The 18,526-nt window shown below is 46.4% G+C and overlaps 1 protein-coding gene across 1 annotated transcript; it reads right to left on the minus strand.

Annotated features, from left to right (window-relative positions):
• Positions 1-4,010: 4,010 nt before the first annotated feature.
• On the minus strand, positions 4,011-17,661 carry LOC144112539 (tubulin beta-1 chain-like). The gene is made up of 7 exons (XM_077645343.1): positions 17,519-17,661; positions 16,662-16,770; positions 15,132-15,242; positions 6,677-6,921; positions 6,328-6,527; positions 4,390-4,826; positions 4,011-4,240 (listed from the first exon to the last, which is right to left on the minus strand). Exons 1-7 carry the CDS (start codon positions 17,573-17,575, stop codon positions 4,068-4,070), a joined length of 1,332 nt encoding a protein of 443 aa, XP_077501469.1. The 5' UTR covers positions 17,576-17,661; the 3' UTR covers positions 4,011-4,067.
• Between the last annotated feature and the right edge of the window lie 865 nt (positions 17,662-18,526).

Consider the following 18,526-nt stretch of genomic DNA (forward strand, 5'->3'; position numbering starts at 1 on the left):
TCACCCAAAGCTGCGCCCACCTTATGCCTGCAAACCTCTTAATCTCATCCGCCCACCTAACCTTCTGCCAAACGTTGCCAGGTTCAGATTGGGTGGCTATGTGCCAATATATGCCTGGTGAACAGCAAGCTATTAACACAGACAATTTGCGCAGAAATTGTTCATCCGGGCAGTGATTTTACTAGGTACATGATCGATACTTTTGATGGATCATGGAATTCTTTAGTAAATGTGGATTCACAATACGGGCCTCTTGCCGTTCCTTGCTCCGGGTTGCGTTCTGCTTTCGGTGCGTTAGGTATGCACACTGCCCGCGGACAATTGTCTGATGTTGGTGAACGTAGCACGGCGACAGGCCGTGCGTATGCCTAATCCACTTACAGCCGCTTGCTCCGACCTCCAGCATCACAGGTGCTGATAACAGGATTAGACACGCGCATCACATTTCACTGTGCGACGTTCACCAACATGGCAGCCAAGGATCCGGGGTCCGCCGTCAGAAAAAAGGATATCGGAATTTCTGCTGGAACCCCTGGTGCGCAGATAACCGGGGCCAATGTACCCTGTCCAATCCCCCACCGTGGGTACGTACCATTCAACCAGAGGCCAAAATCATCATCATTATCATCATCAACAACAACCGGGGCCAGGCCAGATACGAGCCAGGCGCGAACTTTACGAACTGAAAGTAGAACGTCACGCAAAGCCTGTTTCACGACACAAAAATTGGTCTCAAGATTTTATTTTTTTTAATTGTCGAGTTTAACGTCTCGAACCGACACATAGGGTATGAGGAACACCGTAGTGGAGGGCTGCAGAATAATTTAGCCAAAATGGGGATCTTTAACATGCGCCACTTGTGGCTGCAGCGCAAGGGTATTTTTGTATTACGCCTCCATCGAAATATGGCCGCCGCGGCAGGAATCGAACTGGCGACCTTGGTATCAGCAGACGACCGCCAAAGGCACTGCGGCGTCTCCTATATGGGGTTCATTGTGTAAACAGAGCTTAACATAACGTCAGAGGAGTAAAATTGGAGCCTTCCTCAATAGCCATGGATATCCGCATACCTAGTGTACAAAATTAAGCGAAAAATGGTTGCATTTGCGCCTTCCGCGTGCTGTGCATCAAAACAGGTTTTAAAATAACTTCCTGTGAATTAAACATCAGGCCCCAACAGCAATACAGACAATCCCTTACCAGCAATTGTAACGGTGGCAAGCTGAGTGCGATTTGGTATGGGCCTCCTTACGCTTGAAATTGTTCATTAACTGGATTAAATATGCTGAGGATTTTTTTGTGAGAACATGACTGTGACCCCTATCTCGCGAAATTCAGTACATACAATTTTAACAGCTTTTCAGAGTATGTTGCACAGCTTGCGCGTTGCTTCCCGCGTTAAGGCTTCCAAGATGCCCGCAGCATCGAGCAGGCTTTTCCATTACGCTCGTCCAACCAGGATCAGTTGTAACGATCCTCACGCATTGTAAAAACGAAGTGAGTACACAAAAAGAGACGCGACTACAGTGAGGAGAGCAATGGATCTGTCGTAATGTCTTCCCTTCTGCCGCAACGTGGGCTTACGTTTTGCGCTGGTATATTTACAAATGCGACACCTACCCCAAACCCTATCTGCGCTGAATAATAATAATAATTGGTTTTTTGGGGGAAAGGATATGGCGCAGTATCTGTCTCATATATCGTTGGACAGCTGAACCGCGCCGTAAGGGAAGGAATAAAGGAGGGAGTGAAAGAAGAAATGAATAGGTGCCGTAGTGGAGGGCTCGGGAATAATTTCGACCACCTGGGGTTCTTTAACGTGCACTGACATAGCACAGCACACGGGCGCCTTAGCGTTTTTCCTCCATGAAAACTTAGCCGCCGCGGTCGGGTTCGAACCCGGGAACTCCGGATCAGTAGTCGAGCGCCCTAACCACTGAGCCACCGCGGCGGGCATCTGCACTGAAGGAGTAGGTGATTTGTGGTCAACCGTCTTTGGTTGTCGTTGGTCTCGCAAGGTTAATGACACTCCCATAAAGTGAGATCAGCTCAGAATCTGGCGAAGGCAAAAAGAAGTGCGTAAAAAGTGTGCCTTATATTATTTAAAGGAAATTTGAGTTTTTAGAGATGAACACATCGCGGAACGTCGCAAACCTCGTCTTCCTCATCTTCGGGTGAATCATGAGCTTGCCGTTAAAAAATATAAACACTGATCGAACTGTTCGTTTATGCGGTTGAATGTAAGTAAATAAATGTTATTTGACTCATTCATTCGTTGTGCTTACCTAAATGAAGCTTTAGAATTTGAATACGCTCGGAGTGCCTTGTGCTTGTCAGTAAATGGAACGAGGAAAACGCTACGGACGAGGATGATGAGCGCAGTGTAGGTCGTAATTTTTAATCTGTAGCATATTTCCTTCCCATGTGATGCCTAGCATTTCCTCTGTATACTGAGAAAGAATTTGATATATATATATATATATATATATATATATATATATATATATATATATATATATATATATATATATATATATATATATAGCAAGCGGCTCTTTTAGGGGGAGGGGCAGAAATTCTGTAGCCCCATCGAGAAGGCTTCCCAAATATTCCGCCATGGGGGTACCAGCTGAGAAGCACTTACCATGACATGGGCTCTACACACCGGGAATCAAATCACGAACGCCACAGCTCGCGGTCATAAAACCAAGCGGTAGTCGACGAAGTGGGAACCTATTCTGTAATGCAAACCTACTACGGAGACATACTTGAGCCCCTCAGAGACATCAGGAAGCGCTTTCCTACCTGCCATGCAAAACTTGGAAGGATCACTTAAGCTCCGCCCTAAGGGTATAACGCGGTAGCGCTATCGGTTAATTACCATATATGCAAACGGTCGTTCTCTACTTTGCATCCAAAAATACCTGGACATTCAATACCTGGGCAATCAAGAGCTTGCGATTTTTCACTCCCGACACCGAAAACACGAACATCGGCACTGGATTTTCGGGTGAACGGGGCCTTTACCGCTATCACGTTAAGAGCTGGTGATGCTGACACTAAACTGCTATAGAGACAAAGAGCTGTTTACCCCAGACCTTCGCCGGAAATATCGCTCCCGCCTCCAACCATAGGGCTTTCAGATCACGAAAGCTCGCATGGCTTCCAAAGCACCTGCCCTCCGTTTCTGTGGACACCACGCTGAGGGATTCTGAATCATTAGCGCAGAATTCAACACGGACAATGTTCGATGAGTATTAAGGGTTGAGGGCTCCTCACAGTGGCGAATCGCCAAAGCCTTTGACGACGATCCTTTCTGCGCTGCGTCCCAGGTTAGGGCTATGCCGCTCACAGAAGGACGAGATATGGGCCTTGTGGTTCGATCGCTACAGGTTCAGCAGCCCCGAGGAGCTCGACTATCGCTGAACAATGAATTGGTCAAGCAGCCTCAAATGCTACTTGATGTCCTGTCGGCGTCTTCTCAGCGTGTTTTAGTTGCCTCAAGTAGAATAGTCTCTCAAGGAATGTGATTCGATCGTCCTAGTATTGACGAAGATCCCGTCACTGAAATTTTTGTTAAAAATCGTAAAAATATGAGACAAAAGATGGCTAGATAATACGCCAAAAAAACTCAGTCAAGTAACACTGAGAATAAGCTAAATGTATTCTCCGTAGCGATGTTCTAAAAACCGTCTCGTCTCGTATCAGTTTCGACAGAACAGAGAATTTGCCACATCATCAGACAGGAAGTATCCGAGACCAATAATAGCTCATCAAAACTTGTTTTTCTTAAGATCACCTTGCGTTCGCTCTAAAAGTGGTTCGATGAGAAGATTTTAACAGATTTTAGAGTTTCGTCAAAATGCCGAAAACGCCGGTCACACGGCTATTTACAGATGTGCGCACATTGCAATACAGTAAGGTTTAGCTGTTTTGCGTGACCATGCTTGTGACGCAGTCAGGGCCTACGACATACTAAAGTGCACAAGCACCTGGCTCAAAAACAAGGATCCATGACAAACAGACACTTTATTGTAAACCGAAAGAAAAAAAGCACTGCACACAAACTAGGCCTCTGCCTGGGTCTCCTCGAATTCCTCCTCGTCCTCAGGGGTGGCCTCCTGGTACTGTTGGTATTCTGACACCAGTTCGTTCAAGTTGGACTCGGCCTCGGTGAACTCAAACTCGTCCATGCCCTCTCCGGTGTACCAGTGCAGAAAGGCCTTGCGGCGGAACATAGCTGCAAAAAAATAATATATCAAGCAGGCGGGGTCACACTCCTAGAACTGTCCCCGAAAATGCGCTGTACCAGAAAATCGACAGCAATGGGTACCTACAATGAAAGCATGTGCTTTTAAGAAGCACTTTCAAATCAAACACGATGGTCACCTGTAAACTGCTCGGAGATCCGCTTGAAAAGATCTTGAATGGCTGTGCTGTTCCCAATGAAAGTAGCAGACATCTTCAGACCTCGAGGCGGTATGTCACAGACAGCTGTCTTTACGTTGTTCGGGATCCATTCAACGAAGTAACTCGAGTCCTTGTTCTGGATGTTGAGCATCTGGTCATCGACTTCCCGCATGCTCATTCGGCCTCTGAAGACTGCAGCAACTGTCAGGTAACGACCGTGGCGGGGGTCGCAAGCAGCCATCATGTTTTTGGCATCGAACATCTGTTGCGTCAGCTCTGGCACAGTCAGAGCCCGGTACTGCTGGCAGCCGCGAGACGTGAGTGGAGCAAAGCCAGTCATGAAGAAGTGGAGGCGAGGGAAGGGCACCATGTTAACGGCCAGCTTGCGAAGATCAGCATTCAGCTGCCCAGGAAATCTGTGAGGAATGGGACGGTGCTTGATTAGAAGCCCGCTTAATTCAAAAGGGGAGAGAGAATTTACAGAGGTATGTTGGGCGCTCTTGTTTGGGAGCAGTCAGAACAAGATTGTGGTAAGATTATAAAGCAGCTACAATGGTCAGTGGAGGCATCTTGTAGAATGTCGCGATTGTTGCCGCTGTTCGTTCAAAGCTTTTGAATATCGGGTCATCAAATTTTAAATTCAGTTCTCTTCACGCCAGTGCAGAGAACGAAGCCCAATGAAAGAACGAACTCATGGAAATTTCAGAAGTGACATAGTTTACACTTTGCCAGTCTGTTCTAGAGAACATTGAAACTGCATGCCTGTTATTTGCCTCAGCCAAATTACAACGGCGGAGAAACAAACCAGCTCCAGTAAGGTAACAAGATTTCTTCTGTTGCTGTTTCCATTCATTGGCAAAATCACAAAAAATAAAAATGGATTCTTCACATGGACACTGCTTCGTATCCAGCTTCAAAGGTTATACAAATTACTACATTAGGAGAACATCGATGGGTATTAACTTCACCGGTCTGCCGGTTGTCGTGGCACTTTAAAATTAAGTGATAGTTCTCCAGGCCCTAAAACACCATCCCCCAACAATGGCAACCAGTATTCCATACTGACTGCTCAGCACGCTAATGTGGTACTCTGCTCCCAACTTCCTCAGAAAGTGCCACTATTTATCGAGGAAAAACTTCCATACCAAAACGTGGGAATGTGTATTCCCGTTTCCCGAAGAGAAAACGGGGATAACTGATTCCACTGTACGTGAGGCTTTATATGGAGGTCCTGTACGCTAGGATTAAGGAGCTGAACGAGATAAATGTGCGCTTTATAAAGGAGAAACAGTTCAAAAAGCATTCTCCACTGACACGCACCTAAATTATTTCCAAGAGATTTGAGATGTTTGCTTTTTGAACAGAGTAGTTTTTCATCATTTACAGCGCGAGGCCTTAATTTACCTTTTCGCCTCATGAGTTTCTGAGGTACAGTGGTGAAACACGGCCATTTTATTCCCAATGTGTGCAATCGCATGCCGTAGATTAGGCGCCGCTCCATTATTCCCGACGGCAGCCGCCTTCTCGTTATTGCTGCCGTTGCCAAATTCACTTTCTTTGAAGTTTTTTTCAAAGCTTCCTTGAGCAGCTGCTTGGCTGGCTATAGCAGGTGCGGTGTTTGTTAGTTTTTATGCGGACGGTGAGGGTGCTTTTATTTGCTTTCTTGCTCGTCATTGTATTTTCTTAAAATATTGCCACCACATGCACTTTATACATGGAGATTAGCTGTAGTGTATTACTCTAAATATTTTGTAAAAGACCTTGGCGACCGCAGTCTTTGCAGTGCTTGTTCCATAATGAACCGATCACTACCGTCGGAACTAACAATTCGGCGGATGGTGTCGACCTCTTTGGGCTCTTTATGAACATGCATGAGGCGCTTAAGTGACCCCTTGAATGAAGCTGCGAAATACTTACCTCAGGCATGTGGTCACACCAGACATCGTTGCAGAAACCAAGTGGTTAAGGTCTCCGTAGGTGGGAGTCGTGAGCTTAAGCGTCCGGAAGCAGATGTCGTAGAGTGCTTCGTTGTCGATGCAGTAGGTCTCGTCGGTGTTCTCCACAAGCTGATGCACTGACAAAGTAGCATTGTAGGGCTCGACGACAGTGTCCGAAACCTAGTGGTAGCCGCAGGAAGAGAATGAGAACTTTGTGCATAACGACTAATCAAAATTCAAGGAAGACGCCTTATAAAGCAAGACCAAAATGTCATGTTTGATTTGCTTCAAAGATGCTGAAGTTGGCTCCTGCAGATAATGTCACACACCTTTGGAGAGGGCACTACACTGTAGGTGTTCATGATGCGATCGGGGTACTCTTCACGGATCTTCGAGATGAGCAGTGTGCCCATGCCAGATCCAGTACCACCGCCCAGGGAGTGGGTCAGCTGGAATCCCTGCAGGCAGTCACAGGATTCCGCTTCCTTGCGCACAACGTCGAGCGCCGAGTCCACCAGTTCAGCACCCTCGGTGTAGTGGCCCTTGGCCCAATTGTTGCCAGCGCCACTCTGACCTGAAAGGGCGGGTTGTGAAAGGCGTATACTTGCACAAACTGTATCCTGAAGAAAATCAGTACTGGAATATGCAATAAAGGAAAGCCACTCAGAGACAGATAACTCCTCGAGGCACTCCTTGTAAAAATAGAGGGTGATGGCTGCGTTGTGAGTAGACGCATGGCCTGGACAAGATTATCATTCGTCATCATTTGCAAAACGCGGCACCTACAGCCATAACCTTCATCGCCTTCTCGGTGTGGCGGAGATCTCGGAAGGTTATTTTGAAATAAGAGATGCTTTTCGGGATTTGATAAAAGAAATTAATGTTGTCGCACGAAGGGGTAGCATATCTGTAGGGGACCACGAGATTCCGATTCGCATCTGTCTAGGGTCAGATTTGAAATTTTTGCTTGTTGTTCAGGGTCTTCAGTCTGCCGCATCACACTATCCTTGTCCATTTTGTCGAGCAAACCCACAGACAAGGTGCTCAGTTCTGACAAGTAACAGGAGCTTTAGTGAGCCTCCTTTGATCCGCACTCTTGAGAACATGAAAGCTGATTGCTGCGCAGAGGCGAACGGGATGAAAAACGTGCCATTGTTTAACTTCGACTCTGATTTATTAATTCCTGATGTATTGCACATGAAGTTAAGTATAGTTAACCGCCTTGTATATGGATTGCTTTCAGAAGCAGAAGACAGAGATTACCGTGAAAAAGTCCGCAACCCACGTTGCATGACCATACACGTTCAGGGCATCGTTGAAGCCGTAAATAACTGTGGGATTAAATTTCACGTCTGGGAAACAAATGAAGGAAACAAGGGAAAAACATTCATGTCGGTATCGGGGGGGATTGTGAGCGCCTGCTAAAGGCTTTGCCTGAAAAACTGGCCGGGAAATTGCACCCTCATACAGAGGAAAAAACTTTCCTCCTTTGAAAGCTTATGCGGAAAATTTTGTACCACCTGGAAAATGATGTTGAAGGTCGCAGCATAGAAAGAGAAACCTCCCAATTCTTTCACACGTTCTTAGAATTAGGAGCCCAAGGTTGCAAAGCCAATGGTGGCGATAGAGTTAAGCCATACATTCATATTCTCGCGCACCACGCTTCCGCAAAGCACGAAAGGTTCAAGTGCCAAGGGTTAGAGGAAAAAAACGACGTGCTAAAGCATCTACACCATGAGAAGTCTAACATGTGGAATGCACCCGCTGACGCTCTCAAGCCTGCGAAAAGGCTTGAAGTGAGCGAGAATATCAGACTAAGCCGTGCATATAAAAAGCGGGACCAAGAGTATTGGTTTGAGGGACTTATTCAAGAGACACGGGCGAAGAGGCTACGCTGTGCAGATGAAAAAGTGAGCGAAGGAAACTGTCTACAAAATGTGGACGACATGGATGAAGGAGAATTGCGCACGGAGCTTCGGGCTATGGGAATGTCGACGAAAGTCAAATCAATAGAAAAACTTCGCAACCTTGTAAGGAAAGAAAGAGAAAAGCAATGATTGTAGCCATAGGAGGAGATAACAGTTATGTGGTGAGATGTGCCTTTTAGTTTTGCGTGTTTCCTCCTATATTTATAGTGCTGTGTTGTACCTCTAGTTTAGAAAGTGCATCACTGCTTGAAGATGAAGAGTACTGTTCCTGATGCCATATGTGACCTGCTTCTAAAGGAGTGTTCGGTGTGTACTAAAAATAGTGTATTTGTATTATGTGACTGTTGACCTGCCATATATGCCCTGAGCAATTTTTTGGTGTAATATAAATGTGATATGTGTGTTTTGTAAGTATTGCAGTTGTCACTTTTAAAATGATATGTTGGCTTGTCTTTTGCGTAAGAAAATTCTTTTATGTAAACAAACCATGGATAACCGATTTTTAACGCAATCAGTACAGCTAGAAAAAGTACTTGGGGGGGGGGGGGTGCTTTGAAAATGAACATGCACACAGGCCTTTAAGTTCTGGGGGGCAGTAGGAAAAAATTTTGCAGCGAATTTAAGAAACCTGATTGGTCGTATCGGGCGTAGATCATATGATACTGGCATCAAGTGCACAATGCGCACAAACAGGCTCGAGTAAAGTGACGACAGCAGTACTACGCCCATTCAATGCCATCATTTATGTTCATTTGTATGTCCTCCTTTGCTGACTCATTTTGTTTGGCAACCGATTAAAAGTTTGACTTGTTCTTTATTCTTTTCGCAAAGTATTGCTTCTTTTGTATGCCATGTTACTGTGAAGTGTGTTTAGTTATATTCATATTCATTACGTTCGGAGTGCATCGTTCTGGTTGTACATGTAACATGAACACAAGGTAATGACGCTTTGTGATTTTGACTGTTCACATTTTGTTTCCAAATGTTGTATAAAAAGTGTATAATAAAATATTTTATGTCGGCAATATAGCCCCTGTCCTTGCCTTTTTGCGGGGAAGTTATAAGCCCTTCCGCACCAGCTATCAGATATTGTGACAAGTGCAAGTTTATTGACAGCGACGCCGTGAAAATAGACCTATTACATTTGCTCGATTTCCTCCCCAAAGGTGCATAGGAGAAAAGAAATATAACCTCCAGTGCTTCGAATATTACTGTAAACGTAACAGATCACTTCCCATGAGTGTTATCGTTACGAAGGCTTCCCCTTCATTCATGGTAATTTGCTGACATTGTGCTTTCCCCTACGTGCTATAGACATCCCCGCCTGCTATAATGACATCCCCGCCTATTTGATATTCTCATTAACTTTGTAATATAGAATGCAATTATTTTAGAGTCTGGTTATTTTTGTTGCGCTGTACCTCTCTATTACAATTGTATTTGGTTTGGTTTACCAAACGCTGCTGCTTCCAAAGTAAGCGATAGTATTGTTCAGTGCAGTATAATTAGTTTTTCACCTCACCACGGAAATCAAAGCTGCTGCAGGCAGAGTAACCTGGGAACTGGGAAAAGCTACAATGAAATTATACAAATTAGTTCCATTACAGGCTATGAGGGACAGCGCACTGGAGCGCTTCGAACTAATTCGACCCCCCGGGGGTAAACAGCCGCAGCGTTGTTGCATTTCGCGTACGCTGAAATGTGGGCATAGCGGCTGGGTCCTGAGCCGGCCTTACATCACCCGGCACCCTGTGCAAGACTTTGCCACCCCCCAACCGCCCACTCCTCTCCCTCTCTTTGAATGTATTTGTGGGGGTGTTTCTCTTGATTTTTATTGGCCGTCCTAACGGGGGGCACTTCTAGTTTTCATTCTTTTAACAGTCTCAGTGTAGTATTTGTACTGGCGTGGGCAGGACACTTAGTTGTTTTTTATTTTTCTTCCCCCCTCTAATTTATACCCCTTGACATCCTGTGATCTTGCTGTTGGTGGTCAATTTTTTAGACGTTTTCATAGCATTTTGAAGAAGATGAATCTTAAAAGCATGCTGCTTGCGATAACGCAACTCATCTATTATACTGGTGAAAAAGAAAACTTTATTGCTTAAAATGAGTACAGCCCAGCCTCAAAGGACAGATGGAAACGTTCTTCAAAGGAGGCTGTCAAGACAGTTGCTTCAGACGATTGATATGACATCGCGACTAACCCTGTTAATCCGTGGTTAACCCTCTTGCACCTGGCGGCCCCTTGCGATGTCACTCTGGGAGGTGCGGGAGAATTAAATGCGATATCATGACAAACGGCCGACGAAGCAGCGTAGCAGCGACTGCCAGCGTCGCAAGTTGCGACAGCCACCATATTTACCATTTATTTATACCGTTATGAAATGCTTCCTTGATGACGTCCATGTAAAAGTGCTTTTTCGTAGCCCAGAAGTGGACACAATTAAATTCACCAATTTGTTTGCAAAAATTGAAAAAAGTTGGCGGTATCTCGCGGTATCTTTAAAAGCGAAGTTTCGCACCTCAAAAGCGAAGCCTCACTTTTTCAGTTGTGTTACACAGGATGGATCCCGGCAATACATCATGCATGCATATTACAGAAGTCAGAATGAAAGAACAGCAAAAAAAGTCGCCAATAGCTGCAGCAATAAAAGTATGAATAGTGATCATGCGTGAAATTTTTCATTCATACATTCATACTAATATATTTTCTATAGAAACGAGCACATTTATTAAAATTAGTTGACCAAAACAAAAGGTTCTGAACGAAGGTTAGAACTCTAAGTGCAAACTCGAGTCACCATAATCGGACAACGCTAGAGTCACAAATTTGAAAGCATTACAGGTGAACGTGACAGTAACAACCTGAACGTCTATCTAGACGCTATTTGCTTCTAGACTCCAAATTTTCTGTTCTGCCCGAAAACAGCTGAACAGCTTCAGAATGTATCTGAGTAAAGCTATATCAAATTTTCTTAAATAAGTAATAAAAGAATAAACTTAAACATTTATATCCGCGAATACTTTTTAATGTCGGCCGTTTGAATGCCGCTACGCTCCTTAAAAGCAACAATAGCTAAAATTCAGGCGAGCTAGCCCTCATACCCTAATATATCATGATCACACGCCCCAATAAACTTTTTAGATAATAGCAAAGGGCTGACAATTTGCAAAGTTGCTCCACGACAAGCATATATGAACAGCCGCGAATATTTTATGTAGCTGCGGTAATGCATGGTCATCGTAACAACTTTCTTTATTTAAAGCTCCGGTCGAGACACTGGGTTCGAGCTCTGACATGTGTTCTTGTCTGCAAGGCAAAAGTCACCCGATAAAAAGGTAAGCGTCGAATTGGACGTAACTTCAGCAGTCCGAACCACTTCTGCAGCGTAGCTCGGTGCCGGGCGCCATCTTTCATATTTTAGGCAATATCACGTTTCAATTAAAAGGCCTCAGGAAGCTTCTTGATCAAAGCTATGCCAGATCGTTTCACACCATTTTAAACACCATATATTTTGGTACCTAAAACCGGGAAGCATTTTCGATATCTATCTGTGTTACGGTGCTATACAGTTTCAAAGTCTGGAAAAATGCCAAAACTTTGGCCCCCTCCCGTAGGCAGCATCGTATAATATTCAAACGCGCTGGGAAGCTCGTGTATTAATAGCACAGGACAGAAACTTCGGCACATTCCTCAGCTAAGTGTATATTATACAAATCCCCGAAGCATTTTTGTAGGTGATTTTGTTCACGTTTTACGATTTTTTTTGTACCCCTTCCCATTCAGTTACGCTCCCTGTTGCCGCCACTGCCGGTAGATGGCACAAGTAGTAGATGTCCCAGAAAGCTGGGCATGAAAGAAAGCCATGCCCTGGGCGGAAAAAACAATACTTATGCTGCGTGGTGCAGGTAGCGAGAAGAGAGATAAACAACGCTCAACACAGTTGAAGTTAACAGCTTGCGGAAGTTCCCGATAATGCGACGGGTGAAAGAAGTTGAAAATATATGTTCACGTCTGCAAACAATTCAACAAGTCATGGCTCGCATTGTACTCGGCTACAGAACACAATCTCTCCAGCGAGTCCCTACGTAAAACGGGTGACAAATGACATGAACACAGGGGAGGGAGAACCGCCAGCTGTGCTCATTTCCTGTGTTATATCTGTCTGTAATATTTTGTTTTATGCCGGATTGTCCCCGCAGACGGCCGCCTCCCTTTTTTGTGTAATGCGCCACCTATGCGTTTTGCTGAGTGATGTGATGTTGTGTCAAAGGCGGATGGAATTTTTTTGTAGCGAGAGCTACGCTAGGCTATAGCCAGCGGCCCATTTCGGGTAAGCGTGTCTAGTCACTGCTGCGCATGAGCCACTAGTTGCCCCGAGCCGTAGGTGTTCCGCCGCTGCGTCGCGCCACACCTTTCCTTAAAATCGATTTTCAAGTTTTCTTTTTTCTTGTTTCCATCCCGCCTTTATCCATTCGATCTAGTGTCCATCGAGACATATGAGACAGTTGCTGCTCCATTTCCTTTCGTCAAAACAAAAAAAAAAATGAGCCGCCGGCGCTCATTTGGTGCATTGGTGTTGACAACGTAGAGCCCGCTCATTTTTACGAAATTGAAAGGCGCACACCTGGCTACCTGGGTCAGTGGACACCTCACTTTCGCTTTCGTGTAACGTGGCGTTGGCATGCAACTGCAAAAAATTAATGTGGATTAGCTCAGTTAATCTAGGGAATACAAAGCGAAAGGTGTCGGCGTTCACTGTGTTATTGGCGTTGACAATGTTCTAGACGACGATGGAGTTGTACAAAGGAAGGGCGCATAACTGGCTGCCTGAATATGCAGACGCCTCATTCGTGATTTGATGCACGTGGCAGTGGTGGGAGAAAGATGTGGCCTGAATGCAATAGCGCTGACAGCGTTGTGGCTGACATGCGGCACTGCAGCAATAGCTAGGCCGCTGCGTTCGTTTGCTGATCAAGATCTCGCGATCAACCATTAACTGCGTGCCACCTCCCAGGGTGGCAGGGAGGGCGCGCTGCCTATCCAGTGTGGGGAACGCAATCAAAGCAGTCTTTTGCAGTTGGAAACCAGCGCCACGTGCATGAAAGCGAGATTTAGGTCTCCACTGACCCACGGAGCCGGTTGTGCGCCGCGGTGGCTCAGTGGTTAGGGCGCTCGGCTACTGATCCGGAGTTCCCGGGTTCGAACCCGACCGCGGCGGCTGCATTTTTATGGTGGAAAAACGCTAAGGCGCCCGCATCTTGTGCCATGTCAGTGCACGTGAAAGATCCCCAAGTGGGCGAAATTATTCCGGAGCCCTCCACTACGGCACCTCTTCTTTCACTCCCTCGTTTATCCCTTCCCTTACGACTCGGTTCAGGTGTCCAACGATATACGGGACAGATACTGCGCAATTTCCTTTCCCCAAAAACCAATTATTACAACAATTATTACGTCTATCCTTTCGTGAAAATTAGCGGCCTTTTCAAAGTTGTCAGCGCCAATGAACTATGAACACCGTCGGCTGACTAGTTTTCTTTGGTATTTGAGGAAAGGAAATGGCACAGTAACCGTCTCACATATATGGGTGGACACCCGAACCGCGCCGTAAAGGAAGCGATAAAGGAGGGAGGGAAAGAAAAAAGAGAAAACTGAAAATTGAAAGTTGGATTTTGAGGAAAGGCGTGGCGCTGCGCAGCGGCGGACACCTGTGGCTCGATGCTACTAGTGGCTCATGCTCAGTAGTGACTAGGGAACGAGAAAGAAATATGCGCGGTGAGCCGCACGTTGTGACGTTATGTGCTTCCTCGGAGCACCGCCAGGGCGAAATCCCAAGTTTGCGGCCAGTAAAGCCTTCACTTTAAAACCCCATTTGATTGCCTTCCGCACTTTTGATATGCAGCGCGTTCACCCTGCCTCTGTGGCAGGTTGCAGTTGATGATCGCGAGAGGTTGATCACCCAATGAACGCTGCGGCCTATTACTGCAGTGCCGCGTGTTTACCACTAAGTTATCAGTGCTAATGTATGCAGAAACCCGCCGCGATGACTCAGGGGTTAGGGCGCTCAGCTACTGCTCCGGAGTTCCCGGGTTCGAACCCAACCGTGGCGGCTGCGTTTTTACTGAGGCAAAACGCTAAGGAGCCCGTAGGTTGTGCGATTTCAGTGCACGTTAAAGATCCCCAGGTGGTTGACATTATTCCGGAGCCATCCACTACGGCACCTCTTTCTTCATTCTTCACTCCCACCCTTATCCCTTCCCTTACAGCGCGGTTCAGGTGTCCAACGATATATGAGACAGATACTGCGCCGTTTCCTTTCCCCAAAAACCAATTATTATTAATGTATGCAGCCCACATGTCTTCACCATCGTCACGTACGTAGAAGAGCGAGTGAAGCGTCCACTGACCCGGGGAGCCAGTTTACGCACTTCCTTAAGCGTCTAGAACGGTGTCCACGTCAATGAACACATTGAACGCCGACAGCTTTTGCCTTGTATATCCTCTATTCCAATTCATTTTATTTTCGAAATGGCCCATGTATTCCCTCTCTCGTAATAAGCTCTTTTCACGGCGCACTACATTCTTGATGAACCACCAAGCTTGCGTCTCAATCTTGGCGGCCTAGGTTTCGCAAGGAACTGATGAGAATGTCCATAGATCAAACTTGAAGTATTTGATTGCGTGGCTGTATTAAACTGACTGCCACTCGGACTGGATTATACTGAGCGAGGATTCGCTGTGCGTACAGAGATGTGGGTACAAATTTAGCCAGTTGTGCGCTTTAAAGATTAGTCTATACTGTGCGCTCTTGTGGGTGTGTTTATGTACTAGGTTTTAAGCCGAGAAGCCCCTTACCGAACACAAAGTTATCCGGCCGGAAGAGTGGTCCATACGGTCCCGAGCGGACGGCGTCCACGGCTCCCGGCTCCAAGTCAACCAGGATGGCCCGAGGCACGTATTTACCTCCTCAAACAAAAAACAAATATCACTTAGCGGCAACAAAGATACCGTGCAGTTATTACAAGTACCTGCGTCACAACAAAGCCAGTTAAAGAAATGAAAATGGAGCGCGCCAACTGTAGGTGTCATAGCAAATAAAAGCGGCACTACTAGGTCCTTGCGCCACCTCCCGGCCTTCAAACAGGAGATCCAGTTATATTTAATATTAAAATATTTAAATATCTTTCAGCAGAAAAACAGAAGGTGAAATGTTGATAGATAAATTGAGGTGGATCAAAATGATGTCACTAAATTAACGTCCTGTTGCGACTCCTGTTTCGCTTCTGTTTCGTATTACTAAACTTACGGTGTCCTATATGGGATTAACATTCCGAATACTGTACATGAGCTGTCATCAACGCAGTAGTGCCGGCCTCTGGATAAATTTGCACCACCTCGGGTTACTTTACGCGCAATAAGATCGCAGAACACACGGCTCTTTATGATCTCGCCTCCATAGAAATGCGTCCGCCGAATCATGGATGTCATGATCGAGCCCCTTCCAAATGAAGCACAGCGGCGGTATTAGCAAACATAGAGTTAAAAACTCCTTACAAACTCACTGCAGCAAGAGGAAACGTAGTAGAGGGGTGGACGTACTATGTCCTCGTCAAACCTGACGAGGGAATCCAGAACCCGGGTTCGAACCAGACCGCGGCGGCTGCGTTTTTATGGAGGAAAAACGCTAAGGTGCCCGTGTGCTTTTCGATGTCAGCGCACGTTAAAGATCCCCAGGTGGTCGAAATTATTCTGGAGCCCTCCACTACGGCACCTCTCTCTTCCTTTCTTCCTTCACTCCCACTTTTATCCCTTCCCTTGCGGCGCGGTTCAAGTGTCCGCCGATATATGAGACCGACACTGCGCCATTTCCTTCCCCCAAAACCAATTATTATTATTATTAAAAACTCAATCGCGTTGTGAACATTCATTGCCTATGAGAAAAAAGCCTTTGGCCAAGAACCTTCAAGCTAATCCCTGCGGGACTTGTGGCAATGCAACCTGAAAAGCTGCTATGGCCTAACATAACATGCCGCAAACAGAAGAGGTCACTAGACATTGCACTTTGACCTAACTAGATTTGCGCGATCGGTTGAAGAATTTAAAGCCTGAAGAGCAAAGGCCTGCCGTTGAAGAAGCTCTATTGACAGGCCAGATATCAGCTTAACAGCACAAACAACGCTATTAAGGCAGGACCGAGAATAAGGAACAACCATACACACAGCGTTCGGTTTTGTCTTTCGCTTGCTGTTTCTGTTGAAGTCATGTGCCAAACGGCCCGGCAAATTTCCGTAATGCTTAGCAGTGCGAAACAGCCGCAAGGCAACATCAACTCGACGGGGAAGCTTCAGAGTGAAATTATCAACCGAAATACAGCCAGGCGCGTACCGGAGGCCTCATTGTAGTAGACATTGATGCGCTCCAACTGGAGGTCCGAATCGCCATGGTACGCCCCGCTTGGATCGATGCCATGCTCATCGGAAATCAGCTCCCAAAACTGCAGACGGGAAAAGATTTCAGTAATCAGAGTGGCGTCACATCGCGCAGTGGCGGCAGTCAAAGCATATTAGAGGCTGTAATTCACAGCGAAAGCAACATAACTGCTACAGTTCCACTTGTCAACTGGTTTTTGTAGTCAACTCGTCACCTGCCATCGATTCTCACCCGCCATGTGTCTTGCTGATGGCGGAAACCCGGCAGGGCCTAAGATCACTTGAGGCCTTTGAATTGCATCATACGCGAAAACTAGGTCGTGCGAAAAAAAATTCCGGCAAAGAATCCTCGCCGATCGCTTTGCGGCAGTCATTTGCCATAAAACTGTTCCATGTCACCTCTCCGCCAAGACCGATTGTCTCGAATTTTTTTACAACCGGGAATAAAGTCTGAGCTATATGCCATAAAACAACAACAATATCTCAACGCTCCCAAAGCGCGAGCAGTAATTAAAAGGTCAGAGTGAAAGGAGTGGTCAAGAACAAGAGATTCGATGAGCATTATCTAGGGCTCAACATTGTCCAACGCAAAGAGGCCACAACTTAGAACGAAAGCAGTATTTCTGGTAAAAGCCGCGACTGATTCACAGGCAATTGCTTTCACCCGTATCCTGAAACGAGATTCTAGTACGTGGCGTTTAGGACGCAACATAATCACCAACGTAAAACGCGCCGGGACCGGCACTGGGACCGAATGGCAACCGCGATCCCCTGAGCCGTGAAATAACCCACGAGGTGGTAGAGGTGGCTTACCTTCGCCCCAATCTGGTTGCCACACTGGCCTGTCTGGATGTGGACTATCTCGCGCATGTTCGATGCCACTCCGAGACTAAGCTGTCAAGATGCCGACTGCCTGCCTGGGTCAAGGGCCCACGTATTTGTGGCCTTGCGCCGCATCAACGCTCACTTCTTCCTCAACTCTGTTCCTATGTGTACGCGTGTCGACTCAATAGCGCATAAAGTAGTGCCGCAGCCTGTTCCTGCCATGGTAAATGCGTTTCAGAGGTTATATATAAGGCCTTCAGTTCACGTACACGGTGCCGTGTAAAGGATATGCGCCGTACAACGCGAACTATTTTTCGTTTCGCAAAGCTTCCGGCACAACGGGGTTCTCTCAACAGGCTGCAGGGGCAAACTCGGCCTCTTCTACTTTCTTTTCTCGGTGCTCGAAATTGGTTTCGCTCGAAAGAACTAACGTGCATTCTGCAGCATATTTTTTTAACTTTTCTAACCTTTCGATTTGTGCGCGTGCGGTCGGTTCTAAAGTTTGAATGTTACCGACCGATTGGAAAACTATTTTATCATCATCATCAGCAGCAGCAGCCTGACTGTAGCCCCAAGAGGTTAGAGACCTGAGTCCAGGGCCTCATTATCTGTTCCAATCGGGGTTGCCTGGTCGATCAGTCTGCGCTGGTCATCCTGGTTTGTGCTCTCGAAACAGTGGCTTCCCATTGGGAGGAAGGGGTTGGGTGTGGGTATGGGAGGTTGGGTTGGGGGTTTGGGTGGGTCACTGTTATCATCGTCGTCATCAGCCCGACTACGCTCACTGCAGGAGAAAGGCTTCTCCCATGGCTCTCCAATTATTCCTGTCCTTTGCCAGCTGCGCCCACCTTATGCCTGCAAACCTCTTAATCTCATCCGCCCACCTAACCTTCTGCCAAACGTTGCCAGGTTCAGATTGGGTGGCTATGTGCCAATATATGCCTGGTGAACAGCAAGCTATTAACACAGACAATTTGCGCAGAAATTGTTCATCCGGGC

This window comes from Amblyomma americanum, unplaced genomic scaffold (assembly GCF_052857255.1).
Source record: "Amblyomma americanum isolate KBUSLIRL-KWMA unplaced genomic scaffold, ASM5285725v1 scaffold_407, whole genome shotgun sequence".
Lineage (NCBI taxonomy): Eukaryota > Metazoa > Arthropoda > Arachnida > Ixodida > Ixodidae > Amblyomma > Amblyomma americanum.

Excerpts from the sequence above, each read along its gene's own strand:
- LOC144112539 (XM_077645343.1), bottom strand. The coding sequence starts at position 17,575 with ATGCGCGAGATAGTCCACATCCAGACAGGCCAGTGTGGCAACCAGATT. Across the intron at positions 6,922-15,131 it reads GCCGGATAACTTTGTGTTCG|GTCAGAGTGGCGCTGGCAAC; the intron begins GTAAGGGGCTTC and ends CCGCCCTTTCAG. Across the intron at positions 6,528-6,676 it reads GTGTAGTGCCCTCTCCAAAG|GTTTCGGACACTGTCGTCGA; the intron begins GTGTGTGACATT and ends GGCTACCACTAG.